Source organism: Cryptotermes secundus, unplaced genomic scaffold (genome assembly GCF_002891405.2).
Source record: "Cryptotermes secundus unplaced genomic scaffold, Csec_1.0 scaffold102, whole genome shotgun sequence".
Classification (NCBI taxonomy): Eukaryota; Metazoa; Arthropoda; class Insecta; order Blattodea; family Kalotermitidae; genus Cryptotermes; species Cryptotermes secundus.
This window is the reverse complement of record NW_019741300.1, coordinates 54,609-79,486: the sequence shown is the minus strand read 5'-3', so window position 1 is coordinate 79,486 and position 24,878 is coordinate 54,609. Positions and strand designations below refer to the sequence as shown.

The following is a 24,878-nucleotide window of genomic DNA, read 5'->3' as shown; positions in this document are numbered from 1 at the left end:
ACATATATATGTGTGTGTGTGTGTGTGTGTGTGCAACATTTCTATGTGGAGTCACTATATGCTTTAATAATTGTTCAGAAGCTTCTAGCAAAGTTTGGGTGTAAAGGTGCATCCACATTACTTGTGCTCGTGCTCGCCAGGCTTGTGCTCATCGGGAGACTCATCTGGCTTTTACTTGTGCTCGTAAATCATCGTCCACACTACTTCAGTTCCTCGCCAGGCTTCGGCGCGTGAGGATCCGTATATTTACTCGTAGTGTGTATAGGCTGTAGTCGTATTTTAATTTATTGGCTATAGTTTTTAAATAAGAATTTAAAATTTGCTTGTCTCGTGACTTGTCATATCGTCCAGCGGCCTCCGTAGTCTAGGGGTAACGTTCCCACCTCGTGACTCAAGGTACGCGGGTTCAAACCCGGCGGAGGTCGTGGAATTTTTAAGGGCGGAAAAATTCAGGGAACAAGTCCTCCGGGAGGAACTTTAATCCATGGGTCCCGTGTCGTAGCTTTACGGCACGTAAAAGAACCTCATGTCTCAAGGAGACCTCTGAGCCAAATTCAGGACATTTCCCGCCCAACAGTAGTCTCTACCACTGCTGGTAGATGGGGGAGGCATCGAGATACCGCTGAGCCAGTAGAGGCCGAACTCGCTGGCTGAGTCGGGACTGATGGCACACACCAGTACCGGTAGGGTATAGAGACTGGTAGAATATCACAGGGGGATGCACAGTGGACCAATATCTGGTCTAAGTGCAAGGGGAAACCCACCCTCTCCAATAACAACAACAACATATCGTCCACATTACTCGCGAGCATAGCGAGTCACACGAGCACGAGAAATGTGGATGTGCGTTAAGAGAAATACATGGTATCGTTAGTTTTTGATAAAATTTTTGGTAATATGCTCCTTCATACATTAAAATTGTTTGCTGTCATTGGTACTTTTGTATTATTCCCTTCCCCAGTTTTTAGTCATAGTGGTCCCACATTTCAGTCTGAGATGTTTCATTCTATAAGAAGCATTTTTCAACCTGACACACAGTTTGGTGCTCCAGAACACTATAAATGTACAGACTTTTGTGAATTGTACTCAAATATGCCTTCCATCATGTAGAATAGAATATATGAGGGGTAGGCCTTCTTGGCCCTTGCACCGCGACCTTAGGTCTATTGTGCTTCCCCCCCCCTTTTTTTTTTAATTATTCCCTCAGCAACCCTACGCTTCAGATGAAGCACAGGATCTTGGACATGGGGGTGTCAAAATAGTCACTTGGTTCCATGAAGTACTAGCCCAAGTGACATAAGTTCCATCATGTAAATATGAACGTAACTTGAAGATGTGGCATGTGTGTGCTTATGGTGTCGCCAGACTGACTTCATGATCTCCAAATCTGATAGACTGGTATAACTGTGAGGATGGAATAAGGGTATCCCAGTTAACATTTTAAATGTTTTGTTGTGACAAAACAGCCACGTGTGCACGCGCGCGCGCACACACATACACATGTGCAGATGCATACACACATGCACATGCCCGTACACACACACACACACACAGACACACCCTGACACTTCGTGCATGCTAATATACACATGAGAGAGAGAGAGACTGGACTTTCAAATTCAGCACTAATTTAACATCAAGGCATCAGTTTGTTGGCAAAAATTGTAATAATTGCTAGTAGGAGGAGTTAAATAGTTAAGAAAGATGTGCACATGTTTGGTTAAAATCCATCACTATGAAAGTGTTAATGGTTTTGGAAACTTAAAGGAAAGAAAATAAACTTTTTCTCTATTTCTGTCAGATTTTACTGTGGTAATAAAGAACAGCAGTGTTGGAAGATGAAAAGAAAAAAATTAGTGTGTGATTGAACAGACTGATAGAAAACTAGGGCTTATCTTTTGTGAACAGGCTGTAAGAGCCCAGAATATTATAATAGCTGACATTTAGCTATGTTGTGCTTATAAAATAATTTTATCCTGACATAAACTCATATGTGTTCCAGCTGGCTCCAGAAATTCTACACAGTCTCAGGCAGGCAAGTTTGAAGCATTCCTTATGAACAGTGGTAGATATATTTCAGTTTTGGAAATCAGAGAGGGAATGAAGAAATTAATTCTAGTGAGGGAATTTCCTAATATATTGATACTTCATCCAAACCTGTTACAAGATATCCTAAGGTTAGTGTTGAAGTTGTAACTATATATGTTTAAGGTGCACAAGTACACTTTGTCCTTGACATATGAACATTTGACTTAAAAACGTTTGTTCATATTGTTGTGTAATTAGTGACTAGACATGAGTTTGGATTGGTAAATGGATTTATTGTACTCTTACAAACTGTAACTGTAACTGTAATTGGTTACAGCACTGTTGCTAATTCACACACTCTACAATTCAGTGTTGCATGCACTAAATCTTCTGAGTTCAGCTTCTTCAGTAGTTGTAAGATTTGAGGCTTTCACGGCGGTGACTATGAAGAAAGCAGTCTTCTGGGATTTGGCACTGTGTATATGTGGTGTTAACCGACGTTTCGGAGGAAGATATCGCGAAGAGACCGTGAGAACCGGTAAAAGCAGACAGTCTGCTTTTGCCGGTTCTCACGGTCTCTTCGCAGATTTCTTATATTTTTTCTTCTACCCAGAAGATGGAGGCGATACGTTCCTCCGAAACGTCGGTTAACACCACATATACACGGTGCCAAATCCCAGAAGACTGCTTTCTTCTTCAGTAGTTGCCTGATGTTGGCTCCCAGCAGTGTAAGTTCTTCAGCTTCTGTTTTCAATGGCTTCTGTCCTTGATGGCTGGTGACTTCTTCCCATCTAACTGACTCAAAGTCAAAGTTATGTTATGACCAATAGTCAGTTGGCCGATATGTCATGGTGTCATGCCCCAATCTTGGGCCCAAGACCAGATTTTTATTACTTTCAAATGATTGCGGGTTTGTTTATGTGGGGTACCATCTCTGATGACAGGATGGGTCTTTCGTGTACAATTGCTGTTGGCCCTTGCCAAAGCAGCCTAACAGATAGAAAACAAAAGATGGAAATAAAATAATCAAATTCAATCCAAAGTACCTACTCAAACTGGGGAATAATAAAACATGGAGTTCCACAGAGGTCAATTTTGGGGGCCTTTGCTTTTCATAATTTATATAAACGACCTCCCTCCTACACTAAGGACCTCATCAATACCTGTAATATTTGCAGATGGCACTAGTGTTATAATTTTTGGTAAAAATTTAGATGATTTCTGCATATTATCAAGCAAGGTTCTTTCGCAAATGAATAAATGGTTTTCTGCAAACAAGCTGCCCTGAACCTAGAAAAAACAAATGTAATAAAATTTATAACAAAAAACTCGCCACAATATCCATTAAACATAGGATATAATGATAAATGTATAGAAGAGGGAGTAAACACAAAATTCCTTGGCTTACAAATTGATAATCATATAAACTAGAAAAAACCATATTGATCAGTTGATTCCAAAGCTAAGTAGAGCATGTTTTGCGGTTAGATTCATGTTACATAGTAGTAACATTGACACACTCAAATCAATCTATTTTGCTTACTTTCACTCTTTAATGAAGTATGGAATAATTTTCTGGGGTAATTCATCTGACAGTAAAAAGGTATTTAAATTGTAAAAGAAAATTGTTAGAATCGTTATGGGTGTCAAATCCTGTAATTCCTGTAGAGATCTATTTAAGAGACTACAGATCTTAACTTTTCCTTGTGAATATATATATTCATTAATAAACTTCATTACAAATAACGAAGAATGTTTTCAGATGAATGTGGACGTACACAGTGTTAACACAAGACACAAACACTGTCTTCATAAACCAATTGCTAACCTCTCATGCTTTCAGAAAAGCACATATTATGCTGGGATCAAAATTGTTTAATAACCTGCTGTGTGATCTTAAAGGTCTTATGAATGAAAAGGCACGATTTAAAATAGCACTGAAATGATACTCAAATACACACTCATTCTACTCTGTTGATGAATACGTATTGTCTAGAAAATAACTTATGTATCTTTAAATAGCCTTGTGTGTAGTCACTGTGTATTCTTGCTTTATCTTGCGTGAGAACTCCATTGGGACTGTACATATTTTTTGTATTTATGTGACATATTCCATATCCTACAGTCATTTTGACTAACTTTGGATCCATAGAATGCAATGCAGTGTTATGTTATGAATGTGAGTATGAGGTGTGAGCCATAAAACTGGCCCTAGCATTGCGACGTTCAATTGTCTATTGTGCTTTATGTTATGTTATGTTATGTTATTCTCAGGTCTGAGTCCCATGGGACACATGGCTGTATTTTACTGTCTGTGTTTTGAGACTCCCCCAACCTGGAGAGCCAGGTCCCTATATTTATATCTCCCAGGAACAGGGTGGTCCAGTTGTAACGCCAGGCACTGGATTTCATTTTCGTGGCCTCCTACAGCTACCTGGTAGAGGTATTCAAACCCACCTCAATGCAGGGTAACTGACTCACTCCACATACTTCTCCTTATATAACCTTGGTGCAGATGATGTAAAAAACACCACCTCCAACATTCCCTCTATTGTTGCATGTGTATCCATCCGTTGCCATGATCACATGATTTGGTTGCCATGGAAACATGTTTACAGAGCCATTGCCTAGCAACAGTGGTCTCTTCTGGCTTTAAGTCCTCCTCTTATAGTATGAATGACATAAGAACTTGTTCCCATAAGAAAGAAAATAAAATTTTCATGGCAGAATAGTGGAACTGTGGGAATATATGAACAACAAATGAAGGCTTACTAAGCACTGTTGTGGGGACAACATAATTGAGGGTACTGGGTACAGTAAGTTATGCACTCAGTAAGAGCATAAGTATTATTTCTTTTGAGAAGGAATTGTTTTCACTTAAGAATGTCTGAACTTATGAATGGGGTTGTGGAATTTGACCCATTCATAAGCTGAAGATTAAATGTACAGTGAAATGTTATTTCATTGAACGCCAGTAGACATTACTGTTCGCCAATATCAAAATTTGCCAGAATAAAATATATTAGATTTTTATTACATTGCATTGTATATTCCTGCTTCATTTGCTTAATATCAGTGAACTCTTACATGTTACATAAGCACTTTATGAAAGAGGACATGTTATGTAGAGAATGTGTGTGCCACATACATTTCCTAAAGTGACTTAATGATTTGACAGAAATTATGTGATTTTATCGTAAATTGTCAGGCATATTTAATTTTGATTCATGTGGCTCAGTTAGAAATCCATCTTCGCATAGCAACATGAATTGAAGCTGCAGATCTGAATGATGTATATATTTTTATGAAATTTTATGACATTAATTGGGAGTTTCACTGTTTTAAATTTATTGCAGTCTATGTGTCTTTTATGTTATTTGTTATGATGCTTATTTTTTCTAGAAAAATGCTTTTCTTTTGACCTAGGAGATACCATGTCATGGGTAGAATACCAATTGTGTTTTCATTACCAGAACAAACAGAAGGAAGTGGAGGAATGTTTCCAAAGCAATTTCTAGAAGAACTAAATATTCACCAGATAAGGTATATAAAACTTTCACATTTCATCTTCATAACTAGAATCATGTAAGTGAAAAAATCAAGTTTCAGAAAATAAAATGAATTTTGATTCAGAAATTGTGTTCTGTTTGCTGAAGTATTTCAAGAAATAAGTCAAAATTGCAATTTAGTGACAAAATATTTTTATGTATTGCAACAGTTCTTGGCCACTGCTTAATAATTGTAACATCACAGCCCCAGTGATTACATGTTTCATCATATTCTGTTATTATGACAGATTTCTCTGTCTTCATTTGCTCCTCCTGCAGGAGAAATGAATAAACAGACAGATAAGGGCATCTCATCAGTAGAATTCTTAAAGAGGAACATGGTTCCTCATAAAATTAAATGCACATTGAAATGAAATGTTATCCTATTTGAACCATAGATGCTTTCCAACAAGGTTTTCCTTGTCTGAAATATGGGAAAGAAAAATTTATCTCATGTTTAACAGTCTGTAAAAGTTTCACATTTTATCTTGCTCTGGAAATGTTGCTTAATATTATTAAGTTACTATTTGATACAATTTCTTAGTAGTTACACTTTACTATATCTATCCTTGAGTTCTGCATTGCCATTGTTATATATACTGTGTATATCTCAGAACTTGTATGAGATAAAATCAGAAGTGTCATGTCATTACTTGTTTTCATTTAAACCATTTGCAGAAAGCATTGTCAATAGTTTATTTGTTTCAGTTTCAATAAAGTGTCTGACAAGTCAGTTATGAAAGCCCTGAAGAGGATTTGTATGTTGAATACAGGCTGTGATGTTCCTTCTGCTGAAGTTCTAGAGAAAATTGTTGGAAGTGTTCATGGTGACATTAGAAGTGCTGTATTACAGCTCTATTACGAGTGTATGCAAAGTAGGTAATGTTCATGCTAAATTATTGATTTCATTGTTAGAGTCAGTTTTGCTCAGTCAATATGCGCTTAGTCAATATAGCAACTAGGCTATGAACTAGACTACTGAGGAATTGGAGTTCAATTCTTTGCAGAGGCAAAAGATTTTTCCCTTCTCCACAGTGTCCAGACTAGCTGTAGGTCCAAGTCTCCTAATCATTTTGTACCAGGGACCCTTTTCCCCAGGACTAAAATGACTGGGATATGAAACTGACCACTCATTTCCATCTAGAGCAGAGGTGAAGAATTTGTGGAATTATACATGTACTTCCCCTATGTATTCATGGCATGGCAGTTAACACTTTGCGGACCGCGCGTGCATTAATACGTTTTTCGCTTTTAAACATGGCGGACTGGTCGTTCTAGTAATACTTTTTTAGAACACAGTAAGTTGCAACCCACTATACATTGCTCTGACACCACCCAGCTTGCATGTAGCTGCGTGATAAGCCTCTGGAATGTTTGCTGACTAATCAGTTATGTGACCTCGCTGTAACTGTATGCCCCTGCAAAGGAAAATAAATGCCTTTATTTCTTCAAGCTGTACGTAGCAAGCTGTCAGTGAGTAGTGCAATATGCGAACATATAATCCTGGGAACTTACAAAGTATGGCCTACTTGTTCGTGTAGTTACTGAAGGCACTTCAGGCTATATTGGAAATTTAGAATTTTATTCTGGTGAAGGAACGGTATGCGTTAGGATAACACCATCACAGTCGTACACGAGATCACCATAACTTTCACATTGCTGGGGTTCTGACGAACTTCTGATTTTCGCGGTGACCTGTAATGATGCCATTTTGCATGAAAACTGACAGTATTGTCATCTTCAAAAATTAAATTTGTACACTGTACAAAACATTTTCTAGAACCATCTTAGGCAGCAGCTTGTTACATATATAAAATTACTTAACTTAATAATTGTAACTAATAATTAACTTTCTTGCAGATAAAAGTAGAACCAGAGAACAACATAGTGCACTCTCAACTGAACAAGCATCCCATAAAAAGAGGAATCATATAACCAAGCCTTCCACATTACCAGTAGGAAGTAGTCGAAAAAATTCTGTTAATGTATGTAAGAAACAGCTCCCTGCAAATAAAACATCCCAGGAATTGGAATCTGTTGGTAAAGACATACAGCTACCTATTTTCCAACGAGTTGGAAGGTTGCTGTATCCAAAAAGTGAGTTCTGTAGTTTTGTATAAATTTGTTGCTTAGTGATACTACAAAGGTGACCATATTGTAGGTTTTATGTTATTAAAAATCCAGTAGACATTGAATCTTTTTGGAGGGATGAGGACAAGATTATTTCAGATATATTTGTGTAGGTTTTCAGTGTTCTAATTTTTTGATTTGTTTAAAATTACCTCTTAACCTCTTGAAGACTTCTTTAAATGGCATCCTGACTGCTATTGCAGCTATGTTGAGATGACAAAAAACCTCTGTCATTGTAGTGTTGACTTATTTTCTTATCTTCAGGCATATCAATAAATAAAATGCCTTGTTTGATCAAAGAGAATTCAAGAAGAGCATAAGGCTGTCAAGTGTTGATGACAGAATACTAACGCAATCTAAGTATGAACCTCAAAAGTGCCCTGAAGATATGTTAATCACTGATGGGCTTGCTTTAACTGGAAGAAATAAATGCATGTATATTTGTTCATAGAGCTGTACTATAATCCAATTTGAACTTGAAGAAACTTAGCTTTGCCTAAAGTGTGGCTTCAAACCGAACTTCAGTTTAAAACTTTTTTTTTATGTACTAATACTGGGGAACATATATTTTCACTAGGAAATAAATCATACTTATTTCATATTGTTATGTGAGTAATCCAGAAAATTAACCTTTAATGCCCGGGCTTTTAAATTGCTGGCAGCTCCCTACGGCCAGAATTTAAATGGCCCTAAGTCTTTAACATTGCAGACTTTCAGAAAAAAATGTATATTTTCCGTTCTATGCAACATCAGAATATGAACTAAAAAGAATCTGAAAGATAATAAAATTTTCTACATATACACGAAAGGGCAGGTTTTACAAATGAAAATTAACTGTGATTATTTTGTCATGAAATGCAAAATATAATCTTTATTATATATGTTATGAAATTCTAAAGGACTTTTGTTTTTCTTCAACCTTGAATCGTGTTGGTGATGTAAATATGATGACACTATGTGCAATAATATTTGGTTTGGACTGTACACGGTTTGGACTGTGTCACTTCACAGTTTACACTCTGACGTGCGTGTGTCCCACTCTCAAAACAGTCCACGAGACACAGCGCAACATCACGTGTTTACAGTAGAAAAGCCTGCTCCTGCTTTTCTTGTTTATAGAACAAATGTGACATCTTTGTTTCACTTTAGCTGGCCAGTGTTTTGAATGTTTCACCTCCAGTCGACTCAGTTGGGTCCCAGATGAACTTGGCCTCCCCCGAGAAACGCCACTGACCGTGATATTCGCCTCATGTGATCGAAGAATCAAATCACGCACCAAAATTTCGCGGAATTTTTTGTGCATCATTTTTCCATCACATGACTTGTGTAACAGATATGCATTGAGAATAGTCATATCTAGAAGGTGGAATAACAATTTCTTTGTCCACTTACATGTCCTCCAAGGAATGTCATAGCTGTTCACCATTCTAGCAGATTTGTCCACAAAGCCCATGTGTGCATTGTAGTCTTCAATTACATGAGGTTTGATAGCATGGCCAGATTCATCTCGGAAGTTGTCATCCAGTGTAGGAAGGTGCACTGAGTTCTTCCAACTCTTCATCAGATTCATCTTCCATCAATGTTTCCTCCAGTTCTTCAGCATCGAGGAGTTTTGAGTATCCGGCTCGTTTTTGAGGTTCTATCTTGAGGGAGGGGGCTTCCAGCTAAATCCTATACTTTATGATGATTGAAAAAGCGAGACTGTTAGGAACACTCACAAAATTGTGATGCAAAATAATTGCAATAGCAGTTGAAAAGTGTCAGTCCGCCACTGATACCGAAAGTCACGTGACGAAGATGTCCTCACGCACAAAGTAACACTGGCTCAGTGGGTTTATACCTCTTCTGAGATACACAATAAAAATGATATACAAAGAAATAAAGGAGTCTGACACTGACTTCTTACTAATAACGAAATATTAGAAAATCCGCCACTGACGTCCTAACTGACAATTCAACACTGCAAACCAATCCATGAATTCGTCACACTTCCTTGAAAGCTCTGGTAGCACTGATATGTAAGTGCGCCACGAATATTTCCTCCTGTAAGTTCTCAAACAAAGCTGAACTCTATGGCTCACCAGGTCATAAACAGTCATATCTAAATGTAAATAGTTCGAAACCAGTACCCTTATAAACGATTTCATTGTTCAGAGCTAACAAATAAACGTCTGTCATGAAAGTTCATGAGTTTGTTTGGGTTTCAAACCCAAGGTCAAACTGCCGGCACTCACAAAGGAAGCACGTGGCTTGCCTCTAAAAATTATAACATTCAGCCAGCTTGGCTTGCTACTTGCTGCCAATAATTATAACATTCGGCCATTAAAGGTTAATAATATATTGTCACATATCACAGTGACTAAGACGCTGGTTTGGATTCGTAATTGAATTTTTTGGATACTTAACAGGTTGCAACTACAAATAATTATAACACTGTTGCTGATTTACACAATTTACAATCACTCCAGGCTAATCTTCTCACTCTGTCTGCATTAGTCCTCACAGATTTATAATACAAGAACCATAAAAGTCTCACTAAATTACACACTGCAAATATCACTGTGCTAGAGCACACATAAAATATTCAAATCACACGTTAAATCTAGACAGGCTGACTTCCTGTGGCTGTCTACTACCGAGAACTGACTTGTCCCTGAACCGAATGAATTATGTCTTATATAGCTTATGTAGCCAAGGAATGGACACAATTCACAGGAAACATGTCATGTGACAACCACTGGCTGCTGCATGACGTCACTGCAGACACAGAAAAAACAGCCTCTATTGCTGCATGTTGGACCATGTTTACAGAGCTGTTTCTTCACAAGGTGTTGATCAAATCCATTACATTATAATTAATTTTACAAATAAGTAATGTTTAAAAAATGAATTCTGTTGAAGAAATATAACATAAAATATCTCTGAGCAGGCTGGTATAGTGATGATTCTTCAGGTTTTTATTCAGGTGTGTTTAGTCCAAGCCTTGATGAGAATGCCATCTATCCTGACTGTGTGTTTTTTTTATTATTTTCCTCAGTCTCTCCAGGCAAATGCTAGGATAGTGCCTCAATTAGGCCATGACCTCTCACTTTCCAAGTCTGTTCCAGTTCATCAGTCATTTTACCATATGATGCAATATAGTATGTATACTGAAAGCACTGTAAAATAACCTGTGACAAGAAACAAAAAGTACATGATTCCATGATCATTTTTGTAAACCCACTGATATTGCCGTGGTATCAAAATTCAAAGTCTCTTCGCTGTGTATACTTCTTGTTCGAATCAAGGTAGAATGCCATCAAGTATATGACTAATTGAATATTGGTAATCACATGTTTCTAATTCCTTGATATGTTAAAGTCCTTATTAGACCATCTTTGGAAGGGGTGGGGGGGCAATGCAGACATTAAACAAACTTTACATAACTGTTATATAACAGTTATGTAAAGTTTGTAATTATTCACAATTACTTTATCCTAGTCCTAAAGAATAAATGCAGTTATTATTAAAATAAGAAAACTAATGTTGTGTTAAGGCTGCGGACAGGTTATCACTGTTTTTCAGTTGTACGCCATATCCTGTGCCAGTTGAATAGTTGTCTCTTTCATTTTTTGGGTCTGTAAATATAACATAGTGATATTAGAATTTTATGCATTTTAAATGTGTGCATAGGTATAGATTACATGTGGGCTTAATTTGTTTTTTCTCATGATGTGGTTCAATCAGGTAAATGTTGGTTGCAGTCAGTTGATTATAGAAATTTGCAGGTACAAGGTAAGTGCAAGTTTATATTCAGTTGGGTTTGTGTGCATTCAGGATCAGCTGCCTGGTTTGATGTTCTTATGGTTAAGGCCATGGGCTTAACAGTGACTCTTTCAGCAGATTATGCCAAAAGAGTTCTGTGAATTTTTTTCTGGTTGAATCCACCTCCTGCAAATTCTAAGTATTTGGGAGATCCTTTATTTCTTGCACTGCTTGATGTTTAAAAGCACAGAGAATTATTGATAGTGTGTGAAATATGCTTTTGAAGTCTGAAGTTTGTAATTCCCTGATGTGAAGTCAGTTTGGTGCAGTGTGGCTTGAAAGGCCTCTTGTATTATAAGTAAATTTTTTCAAGAAATTTGCTAGGTAGATTATGTTGTCTGTAGGCAACTGTAGCTTAACACTTATCAGATTTTCCATCTGCACTTTGCAGATAAAATGCTGCTGCATTAAGGCTGAAAGTTTCTCTACAACAAAGTCTTGAAGCTCTCTGCAAGATATGTTTTCAGATGTGTTTTGAGTCTATGATTTTTAATAATGGTTTAGCACCAGGACANTCCTTCAAGGCGTACCATTCACTGCTGAAATACTAAACAACCTGCTTCCATGGCCGAGATACAGGGCGCCCATATTATAAGGTAAGGTTATAAAACCACCATTTAAGATCATTTTAGTGAAAGTTTCATGTTCCTATCTCATAGAATTTAAGAACAATGATGAATAAATAATTTTCGAGCAAAATTTAAATGGTCGGCTGAATATATTACCGCAGGAGCCGCGGCCGCGGAATTTAAATGACCACGTCAAAGGGTTAAGCTTTTTCATTGTCATTAACATAAGATATTTTGGCTTCCATCTGTTCCAGTCCCCGAGAAAATTATATCTTTTGTTCCGGGGTAACTTGTGCTGATGTCAAATCTTTCACAAAAATATAGCATTTATTTCACCCCTCATTTTAAATAATTACTTGCTTTTTTAGTGCATTCACACCACCAGCAATACCTTTATGCTGCAATAGGTCTCTAGAGGTCACTACAGTATATCTGGATCTTCCAGAAAGTTTCAGACTTTCTTGAAGGTTCTGATAGCAGGATTTGATATTCGAGATGTGGGTTTTGAATTCTGTCTCTTCGTGCAAAAGTTGCTACCTCTTTTGTTAGTGATGTTGTTCAGGCATCCATTGCTTCCAGATCAGCCTGCAGTACCATCTTATCTTCTTGTTACAGTTTATGTTACTTTTGCAGTTTGTCATTTTTGACACCAATGATTTTGGTTGAAGGACTGCTTGTTCCTTATAAGACTTTTCTGCTATTCTGAAGAATAAATTGCTTTATTAATTTTTAGCACAGCTTTGTCGTTAAGATGTATATATACTCAGTTCTCATGACCTCTCTGCCTTAGGATTTGATAGACACTGGAAAAAAGTCACACTGTATTAATTTTTAGCACAGCTTTGTCTTTAAGATGTATATATACTCAGTTCTCATGACCTCTCTGCCTTAGGATTTGACAGACACTGGAAAAAAGTCACACTGTGCCACTGAGAAGTACTGTCTTGTACTTTTGTCTCAGAGGACAGCAACATTTTTTGAATAGGTTATTTTTATGTAAATTTTTGGTGATTTTTGCCCTTAAAATAAATTACCTGAAATATGCCACCCATGGAATTGACATTTCAAGACCTTTCAAACAATATATAGATCAGTATAATTTGCGTCTTATTCATACAAATGTTTAACTCTCAAAAAGGTGTGTAGTTGACCTGCATGCCATTTTTAATATGCCCCATTGGAGGCTAGTTGTGTTCTCAGCTCTAAAAGTGTGGGACTACTCTTTCATATCTACACAGGATACTCATTTTTTTTTCATGGTATTTTGAAGAATTATGGCCACCAAACATCCATTTAGTTGGCCCAATGATAGGATTGTATTGTGAATGACTGACTTTGCAGTTTCTGGTCTCAGCATTGGTTATTTAATTTGCTTATAGATGTGGTTGTTTAGAGATAATTTTGTCACCTCGTAGTTTCTGTGTATAGGGGTTGTTCAAGTGGAACTGTTTTAGGGATTTTTTTGGGTTAAGGAGTAAATGCCAGTAAAAACAGTGCTGATGGACATTACCAGACAGATGTTATCAAAATTATACTTACGTTTCATAGCTTGTGGTGTGACTGCTGATGTACCGTGCACACAACCACATCATTACATGTGAATGACTGCATTTTCTGGCAGCAGTGTGAACAGTCCTTGTAATACTGGGCATGTAGACACATTGCTGTGCAATGACTGTGTGATAAGCAAATATACGACAGATGTTACTAAATAACGGCTTCACAAGCAAGCATGTTTCCATTGCAACAATTGGATACAGCAACAGAGGAACAGTCTTTTCTGTGCAGTCCATGCTGAGGTGTTATAAGCAGGACAGTTGGAGCAATGAGTTAGCTGTGAGACATTCACCAGCCAGTAAGAATATGAGCAAGTAAGCAGAGGATATTATTGTGAGCCATCACCAGGCAACAGCTGGTGAAGAAAGAATTAGAAGACTTGGTACATACTGTATTGAACTGCAGAGTGTGTGAATTAGTGATAGCGCTATATTTATTTGTACTTACGTTCTGTAAGAGTTCAGTAAATCTAATTACCAATCTAAACCCCATCTGTAGTCACTCAATCACGTGACAGTACTTTTGTTGCGCCTTTTTGCAGAGATTCATAGGAAAATTTTTGTTGGCAGATATCTTTTCTCTATCAAATGCTTTGAAATCATCACAACTTTCATACAGACTTCTTGAGCTTCATGGTAGTGTGTGTGTGATATTTGTTCACAGAATCAGAAGAAGATGCTGAATTCCTGGCACATGATCCTGAGGATATAGTTGCTCAGACACTCTCCCATCCTAGAAAATTGTTTCATATGGTACTTGAAAATTACTTGAAAGTTTTCAGAGATATGAATGATTCATGTCGTGCCATTCGTTATGCTAGTGACTCTGATACCATGATGTCAGAGTTTCAAGTGAGTATTAAATAGCTTTCTTTACAGTGGTAAATAATTGTAAATCTAATATAAAAGTTGTTCACATGTTTTGGTGGAATATAAAGAATACAGAAATCAATCAGAGTCCATGGATCCAAAATTAAATATATTTAGTGCATATACTGCACTTTCATTTGCAGATGCCACTGTTATTTATCCCTGTTGTATCCTGTTCTTCAAAGATATTTAACATGCGTTTTAAATTGTACCAATCTGCTGTGTAGCACTTTGGTGTGGCCTGCCCTTAGGAAAGGATTGGGCACTATGCCTGTCAGTTGGAAACTCTTCTAGGTCATTTTGGAACGTGTTGTGTAGTAGATGCAATGATGACCTTGTGAACGGGAAGACTGAATGTTACTCATTGAATGATGTTCACTTCTGACCCTTTATCCACTAAAGTTGGCACTAACTTTGCCAACAGGCGGAGGTTGCTTGGTTGGTATAGTTCTTTTGCGGACTCAAGCTGCAGAGTTTTTTTGTGTTTGTATTAGAAGCAAATTCCACAGAAGAACAATGGCAACAGAATGTCAATGTAAAAATATATCACTTCAAGAACTTGCCACATTGNATCATAACATTCCCTTCATTCCACTTCACTACACTTATGCACCCTTCACATCCTCACCACAGTTTACTTCCTTCCTGTTCCCTTCACTTCACTACATTTTTGATGATTCCCCCCACACCTTCACTTCACCTATTTATCACTTTCATAAAATTACTGATTTATAGGAGAGAGTCCCTACAGCATCTGCAGATAGTTGCTTCCAGAGCTGGATGGTCCTATTTACAAAGGAATATTTTCCAATATCTGTATTTTGCCTTCTACTCCTAATTTTCCTATCATGATTGACTCTGCTCATACAGCATGTTCTCTGTAATCTATTATAATAGATTACAGAGAACATGCTGTATGAGCAGAGTCAATCATGATAGGAAAATTAGGAGTAGAAGGCAAAATACAGATATTGGAAAATATTCCTTTGTAAATAGGACCATCCAGCTCTGGAAGCAACTATCTGCAGATGCTGTAGGGACTCTCTCCTATAAATCAGTAATTTTATGAAAGTGATAAATAGGTGAAGTGAAGGTGTGGGGGGAATCATCAAAAATGTAGTGAAGTGAAGGGAACAGGAAGGAAGTAAACTGTGGTGAGGATGTGAAGGGTGCATAAGTGTAGTGAAGTGGAATGAAGGGAATGTTATGATGAAATGTGGGTGCATCAGTTAATCACAATACATATTTCATTACTGTTACTGTTAGTGTATAGTATACTTATTTTTTGGTGTTATGAATTTATTTAATTGTAGTTGTATTTGTATTGTATTCATTCAGAGGGACCATTTCCACATTTTAGGTTTGTTACCTGTATGGATATATGGAAAATAAAGGAAATGAATGAATGAATGATGTGTAGTGTGTCCTTTAATGTTTTTATGCTGTGTTTTGAGTGTGGGGTATTATTTTATGTGATGTGTGGTATTTGTGTGCTGTGTTTTATTGTAGTACCACTGCCACCATGTAAAAACCCATTTACAGTTTAAATAAATAATAAGTAATAATAAAAAAATCCGATCATCAAATCTAGAACCCGCAATTATTCATTAAACTACCCCTTATAGGTGACAATATTGTACATACTGACAACTGAGTTATTACTGCAGAATGTGACTTTGAAAAGCAGCAGACCATCTTCTCGTCAGAGAGGACGCCCCACATGAACAGGACAGTAACTCAAACAGGAACTAGTTAAGAGAGTAGAGTCTAGTTTGAGATGCAAGCCTGCTGGGATATGAGCTTGGAACTGAATTGAGTTGGCAGTTGCAGAATAAGGGCAAGATGATAATTAGACTGTGACAAAAAGACTTCATGTGTGATTTGAAGTTACAGTGAGACTGATAAATCCATTGTCAGGATGCAGCTAGTGAAGACTGAGAATCCTAGTGCATGTGCAGTGCTGAACTGAAAGTATGTAGAATGGTGATAGTGCTATATTGCCTGTAGTTCCGAGTGTGTGAATGTATAAGGTGCAATAAATCCAATCATCCAGTCCATAAACTCTATCTATAGTCACATGACAGTGTTGTAACTAACACACACCTGCATAACGCATAGGATATGATACCTCATGAACTAGTGCAGAAAAGTTCCACATTTCACTTGATAATTCATACACTTTTTTTCAAGTAATATTATTGCTACTGGGGTGGGACTAAGTCCCTTGTACTGTGGCCACTTCTGGCCTATTGTACCATTTTCTTCAAGTAAGTTCATGTCCAAAAATCTCTGTGCCTGATTTACAAGAGGATTTATAAAAGCAGTCTGCTGTTGAATTATAATAAAAAATAGTTTTTTAACTTAAATTTTCATTTATTTATTTAATTAGATTACCGTCTGTAGACATTTTGGTTAAACACTACATGTAGGAAGTAAACCTCAGTCATCATTCCATGCACTAGTTCTGTAATCTCAGCACACATTATGATGCTTTAATATGGCACAGAATCTCATCCATCATATTTGCATGCTTCTAGTGATGCATCAAAATTCCTCTGATGCATATGAAATGACAAAAGAGAATGCTTTTTAGCAAAGAATACCAAATGCTATGTCTTTCTGCTTGCACCTTGTCCTTTAGTTTTAAATACGTGTCCACAGTCTTGCACCCACAAGTCAGCCCTTCAGATGTGTATACTTTGCTGCATTTGTTTGTGTGTGACACAATAGCTAACGCTTCCCATGATGTCATTAGCAAAATTTGTGTGTTTGAGATTTTATACCTGCTGCTGTCCCTTTCAGACTTTGGTGACAGCATTTTTTGCTACTATCTTGTTTCATGCATGATATTGGAATGTGTGATACATACAAGAATATATTTATTTTTTCTTAATTTCACAATTAAGAATGAAATTGCTTGAATTATATAATTTAATGTTCTGATTTTGATGGCCTGAAATATTCTGCCTGCAGAATTCAAGTTTTCCTCTTCTGTATATCACTTGTTCAGACATTTCGCATTGGCATCAGTTGGTTTTGAACCTTAAAATCTTAGGAAACATTTTGAACAAAGTTATGGACTTGTTGTATTTTAGGAGAGAGAATTGACCTTACCAATGGCACTGTCAACAATGACAAGAGGGTTTATGACATGCAAATCACTAGTGAAAAGGAAGTGGACTCCCTTAACAAACCAGGAATATTTTACAGTAATACAGAGGACTAGAGCTGTGTAAGTAGCACCTTGTAATTACTATTGTGGTGAAGTGTTTTAATTCAGTTTCAGTCCCCTTGCCATACAAGTACTTAGCTATAGGTTATAACTATTTGACATTTACACTAAAGTGTGACAGGAAACTTTATCAGATTTTTAAAACATATTTATTAGAACCAAAATTATAAACACTTATCCTTGTGGCTAAGCACCATACCGTTGAAGTGTATAGTTGATATGGAGGTAAAGTTCCAAGCATTCTTAACCTTTCCACCAAATTCAAATGAGTAGTCGGTCTTGGATTACATTATTTTGTCACTGGAAACACATATTGGCTTAAGAGAACTTCCTTAAAATGTTATTTCAGGAGAGAAAAAATAATAGATATAGATCCAAGGTACATATTGGTGCCCCGGGATGCTGCTATGGACATTCTTCCCATTATATATACTGGATTGTCCTCACGATTAGGTATGTTTTACCATATTTATGCTCTCAGAAGTGGTACATTCTGACAACTTCTCATAGTTTCTATCTTAGAATAAGAATACTTTGGAGACTGTTTAGTTCCATCTAATTTCTAGGAATGTCATGATCAAGCTCTTGTTGCATGCACTGTCAGATTTTTGGCTCTTGCAGCAGCAACTAAGAAGAGTTCTTGTGTCCTGATAGACATATAATGACTTGTAGTCTGGTGAAAGTGAAGTGATGTTTGAGAGGAACATGTAGCCTTCATCTTCAGGGAGAGTAAGCTAAGCAAGGGGTGATATGTTCCTCAAAAACATCAGTTTATTTGCACCAGACTGCACAGCATAATGTCCCAGATGAAAGAACTTCTCAGGTTGCATGTACTTCACACCTTGAAAGAAGTTAACAAATGTCATCCCTCTAGAAGGGAACGAGAAGTGAAAGTGTTTGCGTAAACATTAAAACCCCATTTAAAATTTCTGCAGTAGCCAGTAACTTTAACCCTGGAATGAAATTAATATTGATTACAGAAATTTTGTAATTTTGAGAAATTATAAAAATTAAATCCTAAATGTAAGTAGCTCTTAAACTTAGAAATCCTATTGAGAATTCCACTCTAGAGGAATTTCAAAGGAACAAAACATGTGTATATGAAATAATAGAATTCCATTAAGTGTAAGTGTATTAGTAATTAAGTAAATAAAAAAAATCTGCCTTACATTATTTTGGTTACAATGACCATCATCAGGACACAGAAAGGCCATGGTGAGTTGATAAGAGAAGGACATAATAACAGTCTTCCTAATGGTTTCTACAGTTGGCAGCGTAGAATGTTACCAAGTTTTATAGTTCTGGGCCATGCAGCCCTCTGTATGATAATGTTGCATACATTCCAGTAGAATACATAGTATTACTATGGTCCCAGATTTGTGAGATATCCTGTATGTGTATTAATGGATATATATATATTGTCACATGTTGGGTATGTAATGCGACAAATAACTTCACACCGTCTTGGATCAAGCGAATTTATTCCACTCGCTTTTACAGTTACACAATTTACAGTTTCCCAGTTACTGCCATCTGCACTATCACAATTACTTCTCCTGCTGGAGTCACTGCCATTCACTTGATACAACTGAATAACAACTCGTAGCTGCTGGACTTCAATTCATACTGAATACTGGATACTAGTAACTCTCTCTCTAGTTACTCAATACTCACTACTCCTGAATCAAGTCAGAGTCAAAGTCACATTGCGACTCATGATCAGTCAGTCAGTAATTCCCATCTGGGGCTCATGACCAGATATTTGTTGCTGTTGTCTTGTTGCAGTCTTGTTTTTGTGAGTCACCCTCTCTGATGAGAGGGTGGGTCTGTATTTTGTATATGCTGCTGGTCCTTGCCAACACAGTCTTTTTGGGTCCGAAACCCTTGGGCTTCCTGACCATATTTTACTGTCTCTGATTTGAGACTGAACTGCCTGTCCAAGTCACATTGCGACTGACCGTCAGTCTGTCTGTCCTGGTGTCTAGCCCCGGCTGGGGCTCATGACCAGATTTTCTTTCTCCTTATATGAAAGTTACTGTCCTGTCCATTTGGGGCACCCTCTCTGACGAGAGGTTGGGTCTGTCATTTGTCAGTCATAGTCCATATTAGTAAGTCCATTGTCAGTATTTACATATATTTACAATTTTAATCTTAATTCCTATTTCTATGTACAATATATACAAGGCCTCTGTCAATCCAGGCTCAGTACAGCAGATTATGCCCTATTTCTAGTAGTATTCGCTACCACGGCAGTCTAGTCACTTGAATGGTCATATGCCTGACCGCTGCCAAGTTTAAGCCTCTTATACTTTTTTTTTACTCCTGATTAGTATTTGCTGCTCCTTATTTAGGCTCAGCACGGACAACATAGAGAACACATTGCTGCTTGGCAACAGATATCAGGTATTGTTGTCAGGTGATTCTACCTACGCATTTTCTAGCAATAGTCACTGCACAGACTTGCCTGTTGCGTGATGTTACAGCCTAGTGGGGAGGGGTGTTTACCGAGCGTTGCTTAATGATGGTAGGAGTGGGGGTACGTGACATCACTTATGGAAACGCAGAGTTCACATGACCCCCTACTTCCTGTTGCGCCATCCACGTTACACTATATATATATATATATATATATAGAGAGAGAGAGAGAGAGAGAAGGGAGGCGCACGCATGCCTGACATTTCATTACTCTTTCTGACAAGAATATTATGTTTCATCTTTATTGTTATTCTTGCAGTGGTAATTTCACTTTAGTAGATGTCAGGGCACTGCATTAATGAATCATTTACATTACTTCCTTTGTTTGCAGATTCATATCCATACACAAATAAAATTTGTGACATCTCAGGTATTGAAGCTGAACTGACTGGCCAAGCTGAGGGAAGGAGCAACTTACAGCCAGCTCTTTTTACAGTAACGTAAGTGTTGCTTAATATTCATGGAATGTTAGAGCAGAATGAACCAATTTAGTAAGTACATCAATATCCACTGGATATAAACTGGATACAGCCTACTACAAATTGTTTGCAGTTACCACAAAGAATAACTGCTTATCTGCAAACTAAGAGAAGATGGCAGAAGAGACATGCCTAAAAGCTTGTATTTCAAATGCAGCACCATTTTATGCTGTTGAGCATAAGGGGGTGGGGGAGGAAATGTGGAATCATGTCTCATGAATAGCTCTCAAAAAAATTATTACTAAATAAATTACATGCCAGTATATTGGTAACTACAGTGAACATTAATCAGTTTTGCCAGAAATTTTTTCATTCTCTTTGATTTATGTATATTTTTCTGAGTATGTTGAATATTATTTGCAGAGATTCAACTTCAGAAATTAAGGTTTCATCAAGGAAAATGTTAATGGTGGGGAAATCATGGGAAAAGAACATGAAGGATGAAGAAAGAATGACAGGTAATTATTATCAAAATGTCAGCACAGTTCTACATAAACATGAAACAGTTCTGCCAGAATTCAAGACCGTTACAGTGTAATACCTCATTCATTCTTTGGTCTTCTGATTATGTGCTAGTGCAATGGAGATCTCATACTTTGACATCATATCGTTCCTAACACAGACCTATTTAATACTTGGATGTCTGGGTGGTGTTGTTCTTTCATTCTGATAATTTGTAGGATATTTACAGTCTGAAGACTAACAGACTCTCTCACATATATTAACATATTTAACTATAATATTAAAAGATAATTGGTATAATTTGTATCTGATTTTAGCAACAGTGTCCCTCCACATGAAATTTATGTGTCCCTTCTCCCCATGAAATTCTTCATGTGCCAAGACATTCTGGGTGATGTGTCCATTGTTTGTGTTTGATGACTACACTCCTGTTTAATGGTAATCCAGCAACCTTAATTTTACACCTAAATCACTGGCCGATGTTTGGTGACCGCTTTTAACATGTTCAGGTTATCGTATGTTTGGTGCTATGTTCCATAACTAATATGGCAGTACACCTAAGTAAACAGGTTGCAGACATATTCATGTTTGTTGTTTAACAATTCATAAGCAGAAAGTAATTTCTCCACTCTGTCTCATGCTGACATGTGGGAAGAAGATACTGGAATTTCTTATGTACCAATTACAGCAGTAGGTTAAGTCAAGTAAACTTTCAGCTTTCATAGTTTCCATGTATTACTGAAATAAAATGTAAATACATACCTCTCTTATGATAGAAAAATTAGTAAGCCTGTTGGTGGAGAGGTATAGCTCAAAACATTCAGAAGGTGTTGATGCAACTATCAGCTGGGACACCAGCTACCCTGTTTGGATTATTTGTGGTTTTCCTCATTCCCTCCAAACAGTTGCTGGGATAGTATCTGAATTATGCTATGACTGGTTTCTAGTAAATCCTTTTCGAGTTTATTATTCACCAACTCTACTGTTAGGAGTCTCAGACACTGACAGAATTGTGAAATAAATCACAAAGAGGGACAGGGAAAAGTAGATATTTGTATTCAGTCAACCCCTGTTTTATTATTACAGTAGAGAACATTCCATTGTAATGATCTCTGAGATTTTTTTAAATCAAAAGTGATGGAAATGTGAACTAATATTGCAGCTTACAGTCTCATATATACAATGTATTTGCACAGAACACTTCTCTATAACAGAGTCCAAAGTTTGGTCCCCTTAATTGTGATATATGGATGTTTTGCGATGCTTTTCATTACAGGAACACCTTATGAGATACAGGAGTCTGAAAGCGATGATGAAAATAAGATTTCTGAAGAACATGTTGATGCTTGGATTGAGGATGACATTGACTTTCTTGACAATTTCCATCACTTCTAGGCCATTTTATAGGTAAATGCATTAAGTCTCATTCATTCATTCATTCATTCATTTATAGTTCCAAAAAACCCTAGAGGCATCTGCCTCAGATATAGAACAAGTCAACAATACAATATAACATATAACTATACATACATAATCAGATAGTCATCATCGTCAAAATTTAAATACTCAATACAACAAAATTACTGTACAGCAATACATTCCATATATCAAAATAACATATAAAATTACATACACGATCAAAAGACCACCAAGATCCTTAATATAGTAATATAAAATCTATTTTCTTAATATATAATACACCTGTATCATAACAGTAATAGCACCTTTTTCCTGAGTATTTATTCCATAGTATTATGCTGTAATTTCAGCAAAGAAATCATACTTGGTAGCTGGCTGTCACTTTCTCTTTCATAGAACCAGAAATTTATTTTATTACAAAAGGGAAGTTTTGATATATACGATTCACTCAGGATCTCTGAAATCAAGAAGAAATTTGCTACATGTTTAGTTTCCTATCATATTATAGGGCAGGGGTCAGGTTGTGTTATTTCACAGTAACTCTGGGTTGTAGTGCCTCATGAGAAGAATTAAGTACTTCTAAAATTGCTAAATAATTTGTCAGTTGTTCATGCTGATTGACTGTTAAGCTATAAGTATAATAAAAAAAAAACAAATTTTCATGTAGATTGTAGAGTGTTCTGGCAATAGTGTATAACACTCAGGATTACTGGATATTGTCATTCACTTCTTTGCAGGAGGACTTCACAAATTGAAGGACATTGAATCTTCAGTCAAGAGCCATGGCACAAATTTTTCTGAGAAACATTGCATCCCTAAATCTTCTGTTAAAATTGTGTGATGTGAGCCAGTGGATATTTCAGTCTTTTCTGCTATTTCATGTACAGTCAGTTGGTGACTGGTGTTGATGATGTTTTTCACTTATGCAGTCAAAGAATTATTTCTCAAAGTTTAAGGTCAATTTGACTTCTCATTGTCTTCTGTTTGGAAATATGCACCGCTCATAGGTAATCATTTTACTTAAAACCTAATTGCCATAAGATCTAAGTATTCTTTTGGTTTCTACAGCTGTTTTACCTAGTTTGACATAAAATTTGAGGCATGATTATTGCTCCTTTATAGACATCATATCACAATGCAAGAAAAGCAAAACCACACACTCATGCAAATGGTTATAACAATATAGAAGTCATCCAAGCTCTTGAGAAAGAATTGCTACATGTAGGTTATAATAATCACTATCAGTCATTGCATGCCCATCCACATGTGCATGACTGGGGTCTTCCCGGTCGGAACTTTTGGAATGAACCTTGTAATACATTATTAATGTTTGGCTTTGGCTGTGATCAGGAATACTTATATATTCACTAAATATAGGATTTCACTGTTTTCAGAATTGGCAAAGTCTTGAACTTTATGTCCTTTGTATGGCTAAGTTTTGAGATATTCTGCAAGTGGTCTGTATGCCATGAAAGATAAACTCTAAACTTGTAACTACTAATCATATTATGGCAAGTAAAATATCCCTCCAGTGTGATGAAGCTTTCTCTATCATTACACTAGCCTTTATTACACAACCGATTGGCACATCCTTTTCACAGAAAGTTTTGTAGCTGAGTGGAACCAGAGCAATATGTACTCGTATCATAACAGTGTCTGATCCTTTCTTACCACCCTTCTTCTCTTCTCCTATATAACCTTCTTTCTCCGATTGAGTACCAGTAAGCTCCATTTGGGTTTGCTTACAATATTTAATCTTTGTGGTAGGAAGGATAGGTATAGTTATTGGTAACTCCTGTGGCTGTGGTAGGGCTGAGATTTCTTCCACAAGGCATTGGGCAGGTCCTCAGCTTAGGTGGCGGGAGAGAAGAATTCAGTTCTATCACACTCAACATTTTAAACACTAGTAATATTTATTGATATGATGGTAGAAGCTTTTTCAAACACACATGTAATACCATTTGCTATGAATACTTCACTCCACTTAGCATAGTAGCATGAACTGTTGTGCATAGTAGTTTATACAGATAACTTGATCTTGTGTTGATTTAGACTTTGTAAAAGTGAACAGCAGTGATGCAGTTTTTGCATTTGAATAGTTTAAGAGCTGACAGACAACTGACTCCAGAGACTGCTGTCTCTCAAAACCCTGAGGTCCTCCATCCGTCGGTTCCTCTACTGTGACACTCCCCTAAATTCTGTTGATTTGGCATATTTGAAATTTGGGAGTTTACTGCAGTTCCTTAGTCTCCAATCAGTTAAATGCAGTATACAGTTTTGGCCCTTAAAGCTCTAATGGTGCTTTT

At 36.9% G+C, this 24,878-nt stretch overlaps 2 protein-coding genes across 10 annotated transcripts in view; both read left to right on the top strand.

The window, feature by feature from the left end:
* Positions 1-24,113, top strand: part of LOC111872677 (cell cycle checkpoint protein RAD17) — a 29,591-nt gene extending 5,478 nt beyond the window's left edge. For all 9 annotated transcript variants that reach the window (XM_023866789.2, XM_023866785.2, XM_023866788.2 and 6 more), the window contains 11 exons: positions 2,003-2,177; positions 5,455-5,571; positions 6,285-6,451; positions 7,437-7,673; positions 14,300-14,487; positions 17,601-17,737; positions 18,087-18,190; positions 20,544-20,652; positions 21,055-21,149; positions 22,430-22,560; positions 23,310-24,113. In XM_023866789.2, the coding sequence (XP_023722557.1) occupies positions 2,003-2,177; positions 5,455-5,571; positions 6,285-6,451; positions 7,437-7,673; positions 14,300-14,487; positions 17,601-17,737; positions 18,087-18,190; positions 20,544-20,652; positions 21,055-21,149; positions 22,430-22,548 (1,448 nt within the window). In that variant the 3' untranslated portion in view covers positions 22,549-22,560; positions 23,310-24,113. The remainder of the gene's footprint in view (positions 1-2,002; positions 2,178-5,454; positions 5,572-6,284; positions 6,452-7,436; positions 7,674-14,299; positions 14,488-17,600; positions 17,738-18,086; positions 18,191-20,543; positions 20,653-21,054; positions 21,150-22,429; positions 22,561-23,309) is intronic.
* Positions 23,507-24,878, top strand: part of LOC111872684 (solute carrier family 41 member 1) — a 40,808-nt gene continuing 39,436 nt past the window's right edge. Inside the window, exon 1 of the mRNA XM_033754784.1 lies at positions 23,507-23,579. The gene's annotated coding sequence lies outside the window, so the exon portion shown is untranslated. The remainder of the gene's footprint in view (positions 23,580-24,878) is intronic.